Source organism: Apodemus sylvaticus, chromosome 14 (genome assembly GCF_947179515.1).
Source record: "Apodemus sylvaticus chromosome 14, mApoSyl1.1, whole genome shotgun sequence".
NCBI classification, from domain to species: Eukaryota; Metazoa; Chordata; class Mammalia; order Rodentia; family Muridae; genus Apodemus; species Apodemus sylvaticus.
The window spans coordinates 2996219-3014674 of NC_067485.1; the positions used below are offsets into that span (position 1 = coordinate 2996219).

The following is an 18456-nucleotide window of genomic DNA, read 5'->3' on the forward strand; positions in this document are numbered from 1 at the left end:
CCCTATGAAGGCTTGATACACCAGTGTAAGGGAATGCCAGTATGGAATGTGGGGGCGAGGTGCTATGTTGGTAAGCCACAGGAGGAGAGATGGTATAGGCAGTTTTCAGAGGGGTGATGAGGAAAGGGGATACCATTTGAAATGTAAATAAAGCAAATATCTAATTAAAAATCCAGTTGATTAAGAAAGAGGAAATCAATTCCAAAGAAAGGGATTGAAATAGAGAACTGGGACTGGTCCAGTGCTCAAATCCTTGGTACTTCCTTCCCAACAGAAACATATACCATGATTTTATATGTCAGTAAGTAGAACCTACTTTTCTTTTCTTTTTGGTTTTTTGAATTTTGTTTTTTTTTGAGACAGCGTTTCTCTGTATAATCCTGTCTATCCTGGAGCTCACTCTGTAGACCAGGCTGGCCTCGAACTCAGAAATCCGCTTGCCTCTGCCTCCCAGAGTGCTGGGATTACAGGCATGTGCCACCACTGCCTGGCAGAACCTACTTTTCATGACATGTGTACATCACTCTTTTTGGGACTGCATTCTCTGTCTCTTATGCAGAGCCCTGGTGGGGAGAAGTTTCTGCAAAGTGACTCCTTTCGTACATTATTCTTGACACCTTTCTCCTGTTTATGCCCTACACTCTTGCCACAACTCTGAGGGATTTTAAGGTTCTGAAAAGATAGAACTAAAATTACTTTCAGCAAGAAACTTCCTAATAGGAGTCCCAGAAAGAAATGATATCTAAACATGACTAGATATTTCAAGAACTAGAACCACTGTTAAACATTTCCTTTTTTGAAAAAAAAAAGTATGATTTTTACTTACAAGACATAGAAGTGTAGGTTTAGTGACACATCAGCATAAAACAAGCAAACAAAAATAACAGAAAAAAACCAAATAAAAACCTTTATACATAGGTATCCATGGAAGCTCTTATTCTGATGGTTTTGGTCGCTAAGAATGATATATAAATTGCTTCATTCTTGAGTCTTCATGGACCATTATGTTCTGAATGTATATATTTCCCACAAGCACATGTGTGTAAAGAATTGCTCTACAGCTAGAAGGAGTGCTGTCATGAGAAATTGTGGTCCCTGTGAGATGTGAGGTCTGGTCAGAGGAAATAGATTACCTGGGGGAGTGGAGACTCAGATCTTGAGAATTACAGCTAAACCCCTTTCTATTCAAAATATTTATATGTATGAGTCATGTGATACACAAGCACATGGTTTAGGCCCTCTCTTTCTACCATGTAGCAGCCAACCATGATATTTTTCCCATCATGATACCACCTCAAACAATAAGTACAAATCAATGTCACATTCCTTCAGCTGCTTATCATATATATTGAATGGTTGTTCAAATACATGTATAAACCAATTCTGACTCTTTTGTTCATCTCGCTATTGGCAGTTGGTCTCCTGGCATAGACAGGGTTTAGAGATATTGGACTTGGGTTTGGAGGAGAACCATGAGGTAGGAAACAAAGATAATTTAGAAAAAGCAAACTTAAGTTAGATGAATAATAAAACAATGGTCATGTTCAATGACTAATTGGATTTAAGACCATCCCAAACAAAAAAGACAAATTATACGATGAAATTATTGGCTGAGAAGTAGACAAAACAGCATAAAGGATAGACACCAGACAATCTCTTGTGCTGATTAAGGCTTATTACAGATATAAAGGTTGTGTATCTCTTTTACCTGTAAAATAAATAGTCGAAGGTAAGGTAGAAACTCTGGATTGGGATTACATTTTCCCACTGTAGCTTAATCATTTTATGACAGCAACAGAAATGGCACTAATATGCACTTATAGCATTTAACACATAAATGAGTTATTTCATGTAATTAAAGTGAACTGTGAAATCTAAACCAGTTACATTATCAATAAAATTCAAAGGAATTTTGTCCATGTGTGTTTGCAGGTACAAAAAAAAAATAAACACATCAGCATACTTGAGCAGAGAGTTGAAACTTGCTAGAGTTTTTCTCAAGAATGAATAATTTTGTGTCACTTAATGTTGGCTAAAGATTGTAACAAATCCACCAGAATCATAGATTGCCTTAATTGTGAGTTCTTCTAGATCTTGAAAGACTACTGTGACATGCAATCTTTAACAGAATGAGCACCTGCTAAAGGTTTTACTCTTTCATAAAGATATCACAACATGTAGAATTTTACTACATTGACTTCATTTATATTTATAGTTATATTATTTATATTTATATATTTATGTTTATAACAGTGATTTCCTGCAATATGGATTTTTCTCATGGTTTCTAAAATAACTGGTACATGCACAAGCTTTACCACATTGCTTATTTTCATGAGGCTTCCTACAAGTCTGTGTTATTTTATACATTAGGAGATAAATGTCACCAGCAAAGACTTTACCTTATTCACACAGGGTTTCTCTCATGGGTGAGTTATTTTATGTATTCTGAGATATATTATGTGCTCTTTTATGTGTTCAAAAATGACTGTAAAATGCAAAGGTTTAACACATTCTATGTCTCTCTCTCTCTCTCTCTCTCTCTCTCTCTCTCTGTGTGTGTGTGTGTGTGTGTGTGTGTTTGTATGTCTGTCTCCTTTTCTCTCTGTCTTCAGTATGTACTCCCGGCTGCATTAAGAGATAACTGAGATGGGAATAGATTTTATCACATGCTTATATTCAGATTTCTTGCCAATAGAAATATGATCATGATGATTAAGACTGTGGTCACATTCATAGGCAAGAGAGATGGGAGAGAGAGAGAGAGAGAGAGAGAGAGAGAGAGAGAGAGAGATTAGATACACTGTTTCCTTCAATACCCCTTTTGTATACATGGTTTGTATCCATGATCTATGATATACCTATGAAACTAAGACTAACACATAAAATGTTTGAACATAACATTCACAGAGTTTGACTGTTTGTTCCTCATAGATATGTCATATAGTGATTAAGGTTACCTGACAATATCCTTCTTCCCTCCCATATGTCCGTCTCACTAAACCTAGCAATGTCACTACAGTATCTTTACTATAAACTATTGTACACATATTTATTACTATTTAATATGTATAGATTTTACATAATCAGAAGACACAAATTACCAGCTGTACAGTGAAGCTCTAATAGAGCTGTTTCAAAAGATGCTATACACTAAGTCATTGTTTCCATGTTCTATTTCTTAAAGGAATGTCTTCCAAAAGCAAATCAGATACAGGACATTGACGACCACAGTTTTGTTGGAATGTTGCAATCATCAATACACTTAAAGATATGCTTATTTATACTTTGTTTTTCTTTAAAACTTTCATCACACAGTAAAAGTTCTTCAGAAGCATATTTGTATGAGCTTGCACATGAAAGTTACCTTCTGAGTCTTCTAGATCTTTGACAATGTTCTTCAATATTTTTGTCCTCTCAATTAAAGCCTAAAATAGAGTAACAGAAAATGTATGTATAGAATTTTGCAAAATGTATGTTCCTATCTTCAGTGAACCTTAGAGTCAAGCATGATTTATTCACCAAATTCTTCATCCATCTTCATTGAAATTACAGAAGTGCATCAAAAGAAAAAAACGGTTTTCTCCAATTTTAAAATAGGAAAGAGAATTCAGTTTTACTTATAGTGTTAAGGTTTTTGTAGGTCTCCAGCATGACATCTTTGTAGAGCTTCTTCTGGGAAGAATTCAGCAAAACCCACTCCTCCTGTGTGAAGTTAACATGCACATCCTTATAAGTCACTGCATTCTAGAGTATCCCATACATGTACAAAAGAAAGCACATAGTGACAACATTAGGCATGTATTCTTCATAGACTATGTATCAGCACCACAGCTTCCAAAGGCTATTACTACAGAGCCTCCCTCCCAGAGGAATCCACTCTCAGGGAGGAAAGAAAGCCATGTGCCTCTACCCAGATCAAGACATGTATGAACAGAAGAGTATGGCTCATGGTTCATCCTAGTTCCTGCAGATTGGATTCTGATAGCTCCACCAATGGGCTCGTCCTGGTGTGGGGTCAGTGGTCCGCACTGTCTCCATCATAGGACTGTGGTCTACCTCAGAGTTCCTAAAGGCTGTGGTTGAGGAGAATCCTTGAAGAAGCTGCCACTGGTGCTTCTGACTGCTAGGCCTGCCGATGTCCCTCATTAACTTGGATTACCTAGCTGGACCTCAGGAATTTAGCATCTTCCCTACTGGAGGTTGAGTGATCAAGTAATGCAGTCAGGACAGGTCTTCCAAGATCCACCCTTCCACACAATGTTGTCAGTGAAGTGAATTCTTTCATACGTTCCTCTTTACTTGTAATTAATGCCCCAAAGGGCAAAGACCTCAGAAACCTCTCAGGTACTGGTCTTTTTACTTCCCACTGACCAGTCATGGCACAGCCTGGAAGGTGTTGCAGGCATATATTCTAGGAACTGGGTGGCAGAAGCCAGATTGAGTGTTCAAAGTAATTCTCAATTACATAAGATAATGAAATCCTTAGCTAGTAAAGATATTGCTATGACCAGAGACAAATAATCAAAGCAATTGGGAAAAAGAATTGAAATTTTTAGTGATTGGGAAATGTTGGAGGATTGAAACTATTAAGGAATTAAGCAGTGATGCATTAAAAATGAAATTTAAAAAGCATTGCCAAGAATGGACTTTTGAGGAAGATAAATATGATCACAGAAAGGCATAGGTATACTGACTCTGCAAAAGAGCAGGCCATTCCCTGGCAGAGGCAATGACATTAATAAAATACTTTTTGAGCTTACCTGAAGTGGACTGGTAGCTGCTGAGTCCTGTAACCTGGCACACATAGCTGCAGTCAATAGCCTGTGACTCAAATATCTGAGCTGACTTAAGTATGTCAATGAGGTCTGCACATATCTCCATAGGACAGAGCTCCAACTGGAAAATCAATACTCATTGGATCTACCTAATGTCTTCAAATTGTACACCCATCAATCTTGTGTTTTTAGTAAAAATGCATGAATTAACACATGGCAGGAAATTACAAAATCATCCACCCCGCTTCTATTAGGTCCTTCTTCATAATGGTGAGTCCTGTGGCTGAGTGTCTCGGGCTTTACTTAGTCTGTGATCTAGCTACTCCAGTACACTCTGCACTGAACACAGGACACTGTTGTTCCTATTCTGGTCTGAGGGTAGAAGCCATGTGCCTCACGCAAATCCTTTGCCCTGGGGAACAACAGACTGGGATCAGGGCCCTGTGTGGCAACATAGCTTGTGTCAGAAACATTTTTCTGTATACTACTTCCAGGGGGAAAATAGAAAAGGATCACTTCCATGAAGTCAGTAGACACTACCATGGAGTCAGATGCACTAAGGAGGAGTTAATCAAACAATGCTGCTCAAGGAGAACACAGGCTAGCTCATCAACATTACTGACCATGCATACAGTGGTTTTGGGCTGATAATATTAGCCCCACATGGTGGGAACGTTTGGGTTTTCAGGATAAGAGCAACCCCTCTGAAAAACTCCTGGCTCCAGAACATTACCAGTGCTCCCAAGCACATGCCTGGTTATAAAAAAAGGAACTGTTTTTCTTTAATAACTCATTGTTTTAGAAAAAGTTCCCAAGGGCTAGGCCCCAGGTTAAAGGTTCAATCAAGCAAGTTGCTGGATCTGAGAAGAAGCTGTGTCATTCTCCATCCATGAAGGCCTCAGGATTAGCCTTGCTTGATCAGGCCAGTCCTCACCACAACAGTGCTTTTCCTCTTGAAATCGTGTCACCATATGTCTTCCCCATGTAGCAGAACTAAGCTTTTTCAAGAAGAAAAAAAAAGATCTTTTATGAGATAGCCAGTCTTAGTGTTGGTTGTGACCCTTCAATGCTCCATTGATCAGCTTATTAAAAGCCTGGTCTTTGATCTGGGACTGGGTAGAGTGGCTGCTTGTTAATTAGGGTTGTCTCCTTTGTTATGATTTGGAGCCATATTTCCCAACAATCCTAATGACCAACCATGTGTATCCTAGCATTCTGTTCTCTACAATGCTAGGTAAGCACACTACTTAACTGTAGAGTGTTTGAGAGGTAGTCCCTCCCTTAGGTATATTCTACTCAGTGTGACTTACTATTTTCCAAGTATTGGAAAATCCTTTACGTCATAGATTCTAATCTTCTCATCACAGCTTAAATTTGGAGTGCTACCCAGCCTGTGACATGGGGTTTACCATCTTCACAAAATTAACTCGAAATAGATCTTATATGGCAGGGGAACAAACTCTAGATGATACCATTGAAACTAGACCGCTATGAATTTGGCTTTCTGCCAAGGATGCTTCTAAACCAAATCTTTTTCTACAAATGCTTTGTGCAGATGCAGTTTCCATAATGAAGTTATTCATTTGCAACCCATGAGAATATCTAGTGGTTCAGACCTCAAGGAACCCCACATGGGGCTGCTAGTTTCTGCCCAGCCCAGGGAGGACCACCACCCAGCCTGCTGCTTCTCAGTCCACTACTAATTCTGGTTAGGGGCAGTGGTCACGTGCTCACCATGATGAGACTTACTAGCTCACAGCTAGCACTCCTCTAAGGGAGCAGCAGAGGTCAAAGCTCATCACACAGACCACAGAAGCCTGCTCAATAATGGAGCTGAACCTGCAGCAGGGAACAAAGAAGAATCCTGCTCTTCTGATTGGAGCAGCTTCCTGGAGCCCCTGACTGGCCAGTGAATCTCACACCTTCCTTAGAGTTAGAGTTTGCTGAAGGCACACAGTAAAGAGTTCCTGGCCCAGGATTCTAGTCCAGGAGCTGACCCTTTTACAGATATGCAAGATTTGTGTTTCAGTACCACCTGTGCTTGTCCACCAATAGCCTGTCTTCTCCTACAATAGCCTGTCTTTCTATCTTCCAGCACTCAGCAGGAAATTCTTCCTTCTCCTTCTAGCCCTCTTTTTCCTTCTTCTATTTCTAATTCTAATTGTTCTTCCTCTTCCTCTTCTCCTTTTCTTTTTCCTTCTCTTCTTCCTCATCCATCCTCTTCCTCCTCTTCATACTCCTCTCATCCTAAACCTCCTAGAACCAAGATGGATAACTTTCACACTCCATTATTTACTTTGGAGCAGAGTGACCAATATGATTGACAGTCAGAATGGCTCCAGGGGGAGAGTTTAGGACACAAATTATGATATTTGTTTCTGTGACTTCACGCTGACATCAGAAAATCTACCATTAATATTCACCTGGTACAGACTATAATGGTCTGAAAATCACCAAAGAAAGAACCCAGACTCAGTATGTAAAAACAAAAAGCAATTATTTTGCATACTCAACAAGCATATTTGCAATAGCAGCCCCAGACAAAGGCACAAGAACTTTTTTCTTTTAATAGCGAAAGAGGGAAAAATCTCTAGATGTTGCTGCTTGCAGCTACAGGTGAACCGGAGACCTGAAAAAGAACTCTGGGGATATATGGGGAGGCGAAGAAAAAGAACTGAGTCAGGACAACATTTGCCAATCATGACCAAAGCTTTAATAATATTTAGTCTATATATAGCCTTCGGAAGAAATCCCTGCCCCCAGACTTCAAGGAGAGATCTGAGAACTCATTGCCTCCAATCTCAGCAGGTCGCCTTTAAGTCTAACAGGTCCAGGATGCTTCCAGGTGAGACTGGCCTGAGACTGCCATGACTTCCAGGTGAAAGCAGCTGTATTGTTCTCTGAAGAACAAAGGCCAGGGATAACACAAGCAGAAAGCAGGGGCTGGCAGCCAGGAATGTCGCAGGTGGACCAAAGGGTCTGAAAAGTCTAGCTAAATGCTGGAGGGGGAAGGGACATCTAGAGTAATCTAAAATTTCATTGGCAGGTGCTAAGGGGTCACAGGTTGCTGGTGGTCTGCATGCCTAGGTTACAAACATTTAACCATGTGATGAAATAGGGCTGCCTAGCCGAGATTGCAGATTCTGAAATAAAATATTTCCCCATTTTTTTGGTGGTTATCCCCAGTTTGGTCGATGAGGTTGGGTGGGGGATATGATCTGGTTCTGGATTTTATGGTCTGTTCCTAGACCTGGTGTCTTTTGACTTATTTTCTGGGACTTATGGACAATTCCTGAAGCTGATGCCTTATGGCCTTTTTTGAAATCAGGCCTGCTCCTCTAAATGGAGACAAATGGGTTCCTTAAATGAAGACCAATGGTGTTTATCTTTCCCTTTCAATATGAGACCTCAGACAATCCTGGGAGAGAAGCAGGAAATGGATGATGATCCCTATGGAGCACTATTGTTTTCCAGCACATCTTCCTCATTGGGATGGTGAAAAAAATCTATCTGTATTAGTAAAGGTTTTCCGCAGGAATGGAACTAATAGCATGGATCTCTCTATGTATGCAGAAAGTGGATATAAACACTGGCTCATAGAATGTGGACCACCTAGTAAAATGAGGACTGTGTACCAAAGGAAAGTTGGAGAATACAATACTGCCTGTCTGTCTCAGCTGCTCTTCAGTATATACCAGAATTCCAAAGAAGGAGCTTCTAATACTAGAAAAATAAAATGATCTCTCTTGCCAGAGTATGGAATGCAGAAAAAGAGAAAGAGCAACCATCTTCAATATCCTTTATATATGTAGTCTGCCCCCAGAAGCTGTGGCCTAGATTATAGTTTATCCTGTCTACCGGAAAGCTCCAGAAAAAGGGTTTTCCCTGTTAATATTGCAAACAATAAAAAGCCAACCCATTTTAGTTTAGGTAATGAACCTCAGTAATTTGAACTGAAGTGCATTTTACCTCATCCTGAATGCTGTCTGTCTCAAGGCTGTGACATCTCTGTAGAAGACTTCATTTTTCATCCTTTATTTTTATTTTATATACCTAAGTGTTTTCCTGGCACTTGTTTGTGTGCAGTACCTGAAGTGGTCAGAAGAAGGCATTAGATCCTAGGTGGTTTCTGGGAATGCAACCTGTATTATCTGTAAAAATATCCAGTGCTCATAACTAAGCCATCTCTGTATTGTAATGTAAAATATCATTTATATTTTCATTTAAAATTATTTTTATACATTTGAATTAAAATATAATATATATCACTTTCTATAGACTTTATTTTTTACATTTTTTTCCTTCTTTGGTTTTTCAAGACAGGGTTTCTGTGTATAGCTCTGGCTGTCCTGGGCTTAATTGAAGAATGGCTAAAGGAAATGTCATTCAATTACACAAGGAACTCTCAAGCTTTAAAAACAAGTACATCATGAAGGTTAATGGATGGAATAAGAAAATATCATCCTGAGTGGGGTAACCTAGACCCAAAAGTACATGAATGGTATGGACTGACTTATAAGTGGACATTACAGATAAAGTATAGGATAACCATACTAAAATTCACAGATCCAAAATGCCCAATAATTAAGAGGGCCCAAGGGAGGCTGGATGAATTATTCTCATAAGATTTCAGAGGTTGATAGTGGAAGGGAACTGGGTGGGAAATAGAAATGGGAAAGAAAGCTGTGGGTGGGGGGAGGGAGGGACAGGTGCAGGGACAGCAGAGGAGAAAAATGGAAATGTGTGGTATAGGGATCCAGAAGGCATCTCTAGGACCTGCCAGGAACCTGGGATGGGGGATCCCCCAGGATAACTATTGCAAGACTCTACCTAAAACTCCTAGGAGTGGAAGACGTGGCCACTTCCTGTCGCCAAGCAGGTTCTCCAGTGAAGAAATAAAGACATCACCTCACCCACAAAATCCTCTACCTACTCTTTTTTGTTTGTTTGTTTGTTTTTGATTTTTTGTTTGTTTTTTTGAGACAGGGTTTCTCTGTGTAGTCCTGGCTGTCCTGGAACTCACTCTCTAGACCAGGCTGGCTTCAAATTTAGAAATCCACCTGCCTCTGCCTCCCAAGTGCTGGGATTACAGGCATGCACCACCAAGCCCAGCTCCTCTATATACTCTTGACTTTGTGCTCTAACTCTGTTCTTCCTGCTCACCCTTTATCCCCATTCCCCTCCTCCTCTCTCTCTAGTGTTAATGGCCAGCCTCTACTCCTCTACTCTCTCTCTGCCTTTCTCTATCTCTGCTACCTTCTTAACCCCCCTCCCCATGCCCTGAATAAAGCCTATTCTCTACCATAAAAAATCTTGCATCTAAACCTGCCTTGTCTGTAAGACAAACAGGGACAAGGATAGAGCAGAGAAGAAGGAAGAGGCCAATCAATGACGGGCCCACAGTGAAACCCATCCCACTGGCAAGAACCAATCCCTCATGCTATTAATGGTATTATGTTATGCTTGCAGACAGGATCCTAGCACACCTCACTTCTGAGCGGTTCTAACGAACAGCTAACAGAAATAGATGCAGAGACAAAGAGACAAGGATTAGATAGAGCATGGAGAGGTGTGTGGAAGAGTCCAGGGAAGGATTGAGGAACCCAAAGAAGACCAAGAATCCACAGGAAGACCAAGAGAATCTACTACCCTGGAACCTTGATGACTCCCAGGGACTGAACAACCATCCAAAGTGTGAGCATGAACTGGACCCTCCTCTCATATATGTTGCAGATGTGCCACTTGTTCTTTTTTGTTTGTTTGTTTGTTTGTGAGACAGGGTTTCTCTGTGTAGCCCTGGCTGTCTTGGAACTCGCTCTGTAGACCAGGCTGTCCTCAAACTCAGCCATTTGCCTGATTCTACCTCCCAAATGCTGGGATTAAAGGCGTGTGCCACCACTGCCCAGTGTGCAGCTTGTTCTTAATGTGGATTCCCCAAAAACTAGAGTGGTGACTGTCCCTGAATTTGATGCCTGAGCATATAGGCTTAGAAGGCAGAGAGATCAATCTTTTTTAGTTGGTAGTGTCATTTGGGGAGATTTAGGAAATGTTCCCGTGCTTGATAAAATATGTCACTGAGGGTAGACTTGAGAGTTTGCATCCTCACACCATGTCTAGTTCCCACACTCTCTAAGGCTATAGGTTGAGGTTGTGAGCTCTGAGCTCCCTTCCTTAGCTCTCACATATGATACTTGTTGCCTGAACACTTTCATGGTGACCCCACATCCCTTTGGAACCATAAGGCAATTTAAATGTTTTTAATAGTTGCATTCATGTGAGGTTTGGTTTGTGGGTATGTACTGTAATGCTAAGTGGATGAACCCAAATCCTGGTGTCCCCAGAGAAGATAAAGTCTGCACATAGACCCAAGTGAAGCTATGTGGACTTGCTTTCAATTTGTGAGTAAAGATTACAACAATCAATAGCTGGGCAGAAGAGATATAGACAGTGTTTAGGGATACCAGACTTGGGGCCAGAGAAAAACCACGAGAGAAAAGGCAGCCTTAGCTTAGGTCAATAATAAAATGAAGGTCATGTTGGATGACTAATTGGAGTTACGCATAGCCTAGCTGAAAAAAGACAAATTCTATGATGCAATTATTGGTTGTGAAATAGACATAACAGCATAGAACATAGATATCTACCAAGCACTTGTGCTGATTAAGGCTTTTTATGAATATAAAGGTTGTGTATCTTTTACCCGGAAAATAAACAGTCAAAGGTAAGGTACAAACCCTGGTTTGGGATTAAATTTTTCTACAATACGAAAAATGTTTAATCACAGGAACAGAAAAGGCACTAATACTCACCCATAGAGTTTTACACCTGAATGAATTATTGCATGGACTTAAAATGAACTGTGAAATCTAAACCAGTTACCTTATCAATGAAATTCATAGGGCTTTTGTCCCTATGAGTTCACAGGAACAAACAAAATAGAGAGATCATCATATTTGAGCAGATATTTGACATTTACTAGAGTTTTTCTCAAGAATGAATAATTTTGTGTAACTTAATGTAAGTGGGTTGGCTAAAGACCAGACCAAGTCCATCAGAGTCATAGATTGCCTTAATTGTGAGTTCTTCTAGATCCTGAAAGACTACTGTGACATGAAATATTTAACAGATTGATCACATGCTAATGTTGCAGAAAGTATTAAAAAATGGACCAATTGCAGTCCTCCCAGCTCTGGTTCCCTGCCTCAGTGCTGCCTGTACCCTCTCAGTCATAATCCCATTGTGGTCAGCAGTCCTACCTTCCATTAACACAGTAAAAAAACAAACCTCTTGAAACTTATAATATGTCATATTTATATTATTTATTTATATATCAACAATTTTCAAATCACAAGATGCCCACACAATAATTTCTCATCCAAGTGATAATGATACAACCTGCCCAATGAGATTAGAAAAGTTATCCCAATTAGTCTATCCTTATAAGATATTCATAACTACCTGTAGCTATTTACATCCATGCTGGTTCTGAATCATCCTGTCCTATCTTTATCTTGGCTCCTTCTCTCTCTCTCTCTCTCTCTCTCTCTCTCTCTCTCTCTCTCTCTCTCTCTCTCTCTCTCTCTGCAACTCTTAGCTGTGCCTCCCCTTTCTCTCTCCAAATACAGGCTTCCTGCTGCACTAATATTTAAATAGATTGGACAGGGGAAATCCTGCCACCTGCTAAAGCTTTTACTCTTCCATAAGGAAACCTTGAAGTACAAAATTTTACTACAGTGACTACATTTACAGGCTTCACTGCAGAATTGATTTTTCTCATGATTTCCAAATGGACTCAAACACACACAATCTTCACTACAATGCTTATTTTCAGGAGGTTTCCTTCAAGTGTTATTTTAAATATTATGAGATAAGTGACATCTGCAAAGGTCTTACTACATTATTCACACAGGAGTTAACTCACCTGTATGAATTCTGAGATATATGATATATTATGAGATTTACTATGTTCTCTTTTATGTGTTCAAAGACTGTAATATGCAAAGGTTTACCACAGGGTGTACATTCACAGGGTCTCTCTCTGTCTCTCTCTGTCTCTCTCTGTCTCTCTCTGTCTCTCTCTCTCTCTCTCTCTCTGTCTCCTGTCTCTCCAGTATGTGCTCCTTGCTGCACTGGGAGATAAGTGCTGGGATAGGCTTTACCACATGGTTTATATTCAGAGGGTTTCTTGCCAATACAAATATGTTCATGATGATTAAGACTATGAAAATCTGTAGATTTTACCATATTATATACATTCATAGGCATTTTCTACAGTGTGAGTATTTTTATGCTTTTGAAGATGCCTGTGACATACATAGGCTTTCCCACATTGATCACATTCATAGGGTTTCTCTCCAGTATGCATTCGTGTATGAATTCGGAGATTGTAGTGTCGTGAAAAAGCTTTCTTACATTTCTCACATTTGTAGGGTTTTTCTCCTGTATGTGTTCTTTTATGATTTTTGAGATCACTGTTTTGAGAAAAGGCTTTATCACATTCGTTACATTTGAAGGGTTTCTCTCCAGTATGTATTCTTTTATGCCTCTGAAGATTAAAATGTTGGGAAAAGGCTTTGTCACACTGATTACATTTGTAGGGTTTTTCTCCTGTATGTGTTCTGTTATGTTTTTTGAGATCACTGTTTTGTGAAAAGGCTTTATCACATTCATTACATTTGAAGGGTTTCTCTCCAGTATGTATTCTTTTATGTATTTGGAGACTATGATGCTGTGAAAAGGCTTTATCACATTGATCACATTTGTAGGGTTGCTCTCCAAGATGAATTTTTCGGTGCCTTTTCAGATGACTGCGATTTACAAAGGCTTTATCACATTGATTACATTTATAGGGTTTCTGTCCAGTATGAATTCTTCCATGCATTTTAAGATGACTACACTGTGAAAAGGATTTATCACACTGATTACATTCAAAGTCTTTCTCTCTAGTATGTGTTCTTTTATGTTGTAGGAGATGACTGTGCTGTGCAAATGCTTTACCACATTCATTACATTCATAGGGTTTCTTCCCAGTATGAATTGTTTCATGCCTTTTAAGATGACTATGCTGTACAAATGCTTTATCACATTGATTACATTCATAGGGTTTCTCTCCAGTATGAATTGTTTCATGCCTTTTAAGATGACTATGCTGTACAAATGCTTTATCACATTGATTACATTCATAGGGTTTCTCTCCAGTATGAATTCTTTCATGCCTTTTAAGATGATTGTGCTGTACAAATGCTTTACCACATTGATTACATTCATAGGGTTTCTCTCCAGTATGAAGTTTTCCATGCCTGTTAAGATTATTGTGCTCTACAAGTGCTTTACCACATTGATTCCCTTCATAGAGTGTCTTTCCAGTTTGTGCTCTTTTACAAATTTGGAGACTTGAGTAATGTGCATAGGCTTCAACATATTGAATAACTCCATGGGGTTTCTTTTCTGTATGAATCCTTTCATGCCTCTGAGCATGACTGTCAGCATGTAAAGCAGAGGCTTTACCACATTGAGTGTATTCAGAGGGTTTCTCTGCACTCTGACTTCTTTCATGCCTGAGAAGAAAATGGGCACGTGTAAAAGCTTAATGAATACTTTCATTTGTATGATCTAATGTTCCTATTTTTCTAAATATAAAGAGGAATTAGATGTTAAGACTTTTATCACTTTGTTTATGTTCATGCTGTTCCTCTTCCTTATAGATTGCTTTTCACCTTCAAAGATACTTGAGATGGTATGAACATTTATTAATGGGTCAGCTTTATATAATCTTTGTCTATAAAAGGCTTTCCCCATATTTGAAGAAAAGTGGAAGAACTCTGGGTTTTAACACACCAACTATATTCCAACTTTTCTTATACTCTTGGTCATTCTATATTTGCAAAATGAACCAGGAGAAATAGAAGCATTTCCACATTTCTATTACTCAAGAGAATATTCTATAGAATGAGGTTACCGATGTATTGCCAAAGAGGTTGAAAATCCAATGACATGAAGCATGTATCACATTCAAAAAGTCTACCTTATTGTAACCCAATACATATCTTCTAACTGTTCTGGGAGACAGAGCAGGGTACACTACTTCATTTAATATCCATTATGTATACATGGCTTGAATCCATTATGACATATTATATGTCTATGAATGTATGACTACCAAATAAAAAGCTTTAACATTGCATTCACACAGTTTAACATTTTGTTCCTCATAGACATATGATAGAGGAATTAAGGTTACTACACAACATCCTCTTACCTTCCATAGGTTGCCCACCTCACTAAACTTAGCAATGTCACTACTAATATATGAGTAAAACTAGCTTTTTTATGGACTATTTCTATGGACTTCTTCTTAGAAGCCTTTGGATGTATATTATCATTTCATGTGTATAGCTTTTATAAAACAAGAAGAATTGGATGGCCAGTTGTACAGTACAACTCTAATAGGGCTATATTTCAAATGGTGATATACACTGAGGCATTGTTTCCATGCCCTCTTTCCTTAAGGAATGCCTTGGAAAAAACAATCAGATACAGGACATTGAGGACCATGGTTTTGTTGGAATGTAACAATTATCAATACACTTAAAGCTGTGCTAATTTGCACTGTTCCTTTTCTTTAAAACTTTCAGCACACATTAAAATTTCTTCACAGGCATATTTGTATAAGCTGGCATGTAAAAATTACCTTCCATATCTTCTAGATTTTTGCCAATGTTCTTCAGTATTTTGGTCTTCCAAATTAAAGCCTACAATAGAGTAACAAAAATGTATGTATGGAAGTTATGAAAAATGTAAGTTACTGTCTTCAATGAACCTTAGAGTTACACATGATTTATTAACCAAATTCTGCATCCATGAAATTGAAATTACAGAAGTGCATCAAAATACAAAAACTGTTTTCTCGATTTTAGAATGGGAAAGGAAATTCAGTCTTACCTATAGCATTGAGGTTCCTGTAGGTTTCCAGCATGACATCTTTATAGAGCTTCTTCTGAGAAGGATCCAGCAGAGCCCACTCTTCCTGAGTGAAGTTCACATGCACGTCCTTATAAGTCAAGGCATTCTAAAGTATCCCATATACGTATACAAAAGAAAGCACAATAGAGACAACATTGGACATGTATTCTTCATAGGTAATGTGTTCCTATAATTATGGGGCCTATCCCACTTATTTCTTGACACCGAAGTTCTACTGTAACTTCCTAGTCATATTAGAAGGAATCTTAATAATGAGGATCACCCTTCTTTAAGTTCGGGAAAGGCACACAACCATCCCCTGTCCTGGTTCTCTTACATCCGCAGATTAAAGTCTCTCTTTAATCTTATTTCTCAAATTTCTGTCATTTCTCAGCCCTTTGAATAGAATGTAGCCTTTCTAGAGAAATGTCAATTACAGATATAAAGAGAAGACAAGCTCTACAAGATCATTTGTGCTTACAGCACATCAAAAATTTTTATGAACAATTACTAACAAAGAAAATCAGTAAGCAAGCTGTGTCTATTGGTAGCTGCTGTCAGGAGACAGAGGCGGAACTATTGCATTGAGTCAGATAACAGTGTATTGTATGGTATGAGTTCTAGGACAGCCAGAGGTACAGAATAAGTCCCTGTGTTCCCTGCAAGAATTAATCAATCAAAACAAAAATATAGAAAGAATTCATAGGTTTTTGCTTTTTTGTTTGTTTGTTTTTTTGAGACAGAGTTTCTCTGTGTTGCCCTGGCTGTCCTGGAACTCACTCTGTAGACCAGGCTGGCTGCAAACTCAGAAATCCACCTGCCTCTTCCTCCCAAGTGCTGGGATTAAAGGCATGTGCCCCCACCACCCGGCTTTTACTTATATTCTTAGGAGAAAGATACATACAATCCAGTTCTGTACTAATCTTCCAGAAACCTGAGGTGGACTGGTTCAAGCTATAATATTAAAAAGATATTACCAAAAGGGAATATAAGTTTAACAGTTACAACTGGACAAAAGAAAACATTAACAATGTTATTGTTTACTAGATATAAACCTCAAAGAGAGAGATAGCTCAGCAGTGAAGAGTGGGTTGTCATTTTGAAGCTCTGACTGGGAATCTGCCTATCATTTCTGAAGGTCCTTGTCTCTAATTGTTTTTTGTTCAGTCAATAAAAGTTGCCAGCAGCCAATGGATGGATGGAAGAGGCGGGACTTCTAGGTTCCCGAAGGGGAGGAAAGAGCTCATGGGGCAGGAAAGGGAGATCTACATTGCTTTGGAGGGAGGAGTATAAGTCACCAGCCATGTGAGATGCCCAGTGAACTGTTCACTCCACTGCTTTCCCAGGTGGGAGATTAGAAATGGACCTAAGCTGAGAGCAGATATAGAGCGCTGAGCAAGGAGTAAAGGGAAAGGAACACTACTTGCAAGAGGCTTAGAAGAGCCTAGCCACTGTGCCATAAGGCAGGATAAAAAGTATTAATGTGTGTTTCTCTCTCTCTTCTCTCTCTCTCTCTCTCTCTCTCTCTCTCTCTCTCTCTCTCTCTCTCTCTCTCTCTCTGTGTGTGTGTGTGTGTGTGTGTGTGTGTATGTGTGAGAGAGAGGGGGGAGAGAGAGAAAGTGAAGGAGAGAGGGAGGGAGGGAGAGAGACAGAGAGACAGAGAGACAGAGAGAGAGAGACTTTAATCTGCGGATGTAAGAGAACCAGGACAGGGGATGGTTGTGTGCCTTTCCCGAACTTAAAGAAGGGTAGTTAAAAGGCTACATGCTACATGATGAGCTCTTTCTGGTCCTGCAAGTAAGTGAGCTCAATTGCCTATATTTACAAGAGTATACAACTATCCATTATTCCACTTTCAGAATGTCTCAGGCCATCTTCTGACTACTGTGAGGACTGGGCACACATGAGGTATATATTCATGCATACAGGCAAAAGATGCATACTCTTTCTAACATAAAGCCACAACAAACACAACACGTAGTAAGAAGGTCAGCACCAGCAATCCAGTGACTGAAAAGGCTCAGTAGTAATAACATCATGAGTAGTGCCATCCTGGGAAACACAGTGATAACGTCTGCGAAATTACAAAATTCAAGAGGTGTGTGAAGAGCAGCTCAAAAGTATATGCTGGACATATAAAGACACATACACTACAGGCATATCTGACAAAATAAAAAAAAAGCCAGACATGTTGGCCCACATATAATCCCAGCACATGAAGCCAGCATCAATTTGATATCTACATTCAAGCCGGGATTGGCATACAGGCCTACATTGAGGACAGTCAGTGCCACAAAGAGAAACATTGTCTTCAAAAACAAAAACAAAAACAAAAAAATTAAAAATATGAAAACATTAGGTAAGCAAAATAGCTTAGCACTGAAAAGCTAACCATGGCTTCTACTGCATCTTAAGCAATTAAGGACAGAGTGTGTTGTGGGGAAGGCATGACAGGAAGGAAGGAAGCTGAAGGATGACTTTCAAGCAAAACAGAATAGATAGAAAGAAAAGGAAATGGACTAAATCTATAGACGCTCAAATCCCATCTTAATATGGAATTCCATTTAGTAGGGCTTCTTTTACAAAAGCCCCTATATTGTCACCACGGAAGGCCACCAAGAAGACACAAGTGTTGAAAGACAACATGCTATCTGGATTCTCTTTGATTCACCAAACTATGCTCTAACCTTGGTCAATATAGGATCATGGTATTTCC

General features: G+C 39.2%; 1 protein-coding gene across 1 annotated transcript in view; it reads right to left on the reverse strand.

The window, feature by feature from the left end:
* Positions 1-18456, reverse strand: part of LOC127665201 (zinc finger protein 431-like) — a 64072-nt gene that overhangs the window by 20615 nt on the left and 25001 nt on the right. Inside the window, exons 4-6 of the mRNA XM_052157629.1 lie at positions 15720-15846; positions 15469-15529; positions 13093-14335 (exon numbers count right to left, since the gene is read on the reverse strand). Of these exons, the coding sequence (XP_052013589.1) occupies positions 13093-14335; positions 15469-15529; positions 15720-15846 (1431 nt within the window). The remainder of the gene's footprint in view (positions 1-13092; positions 14336-15468; positions 15530-15719; positions 15847-18456) is intronic.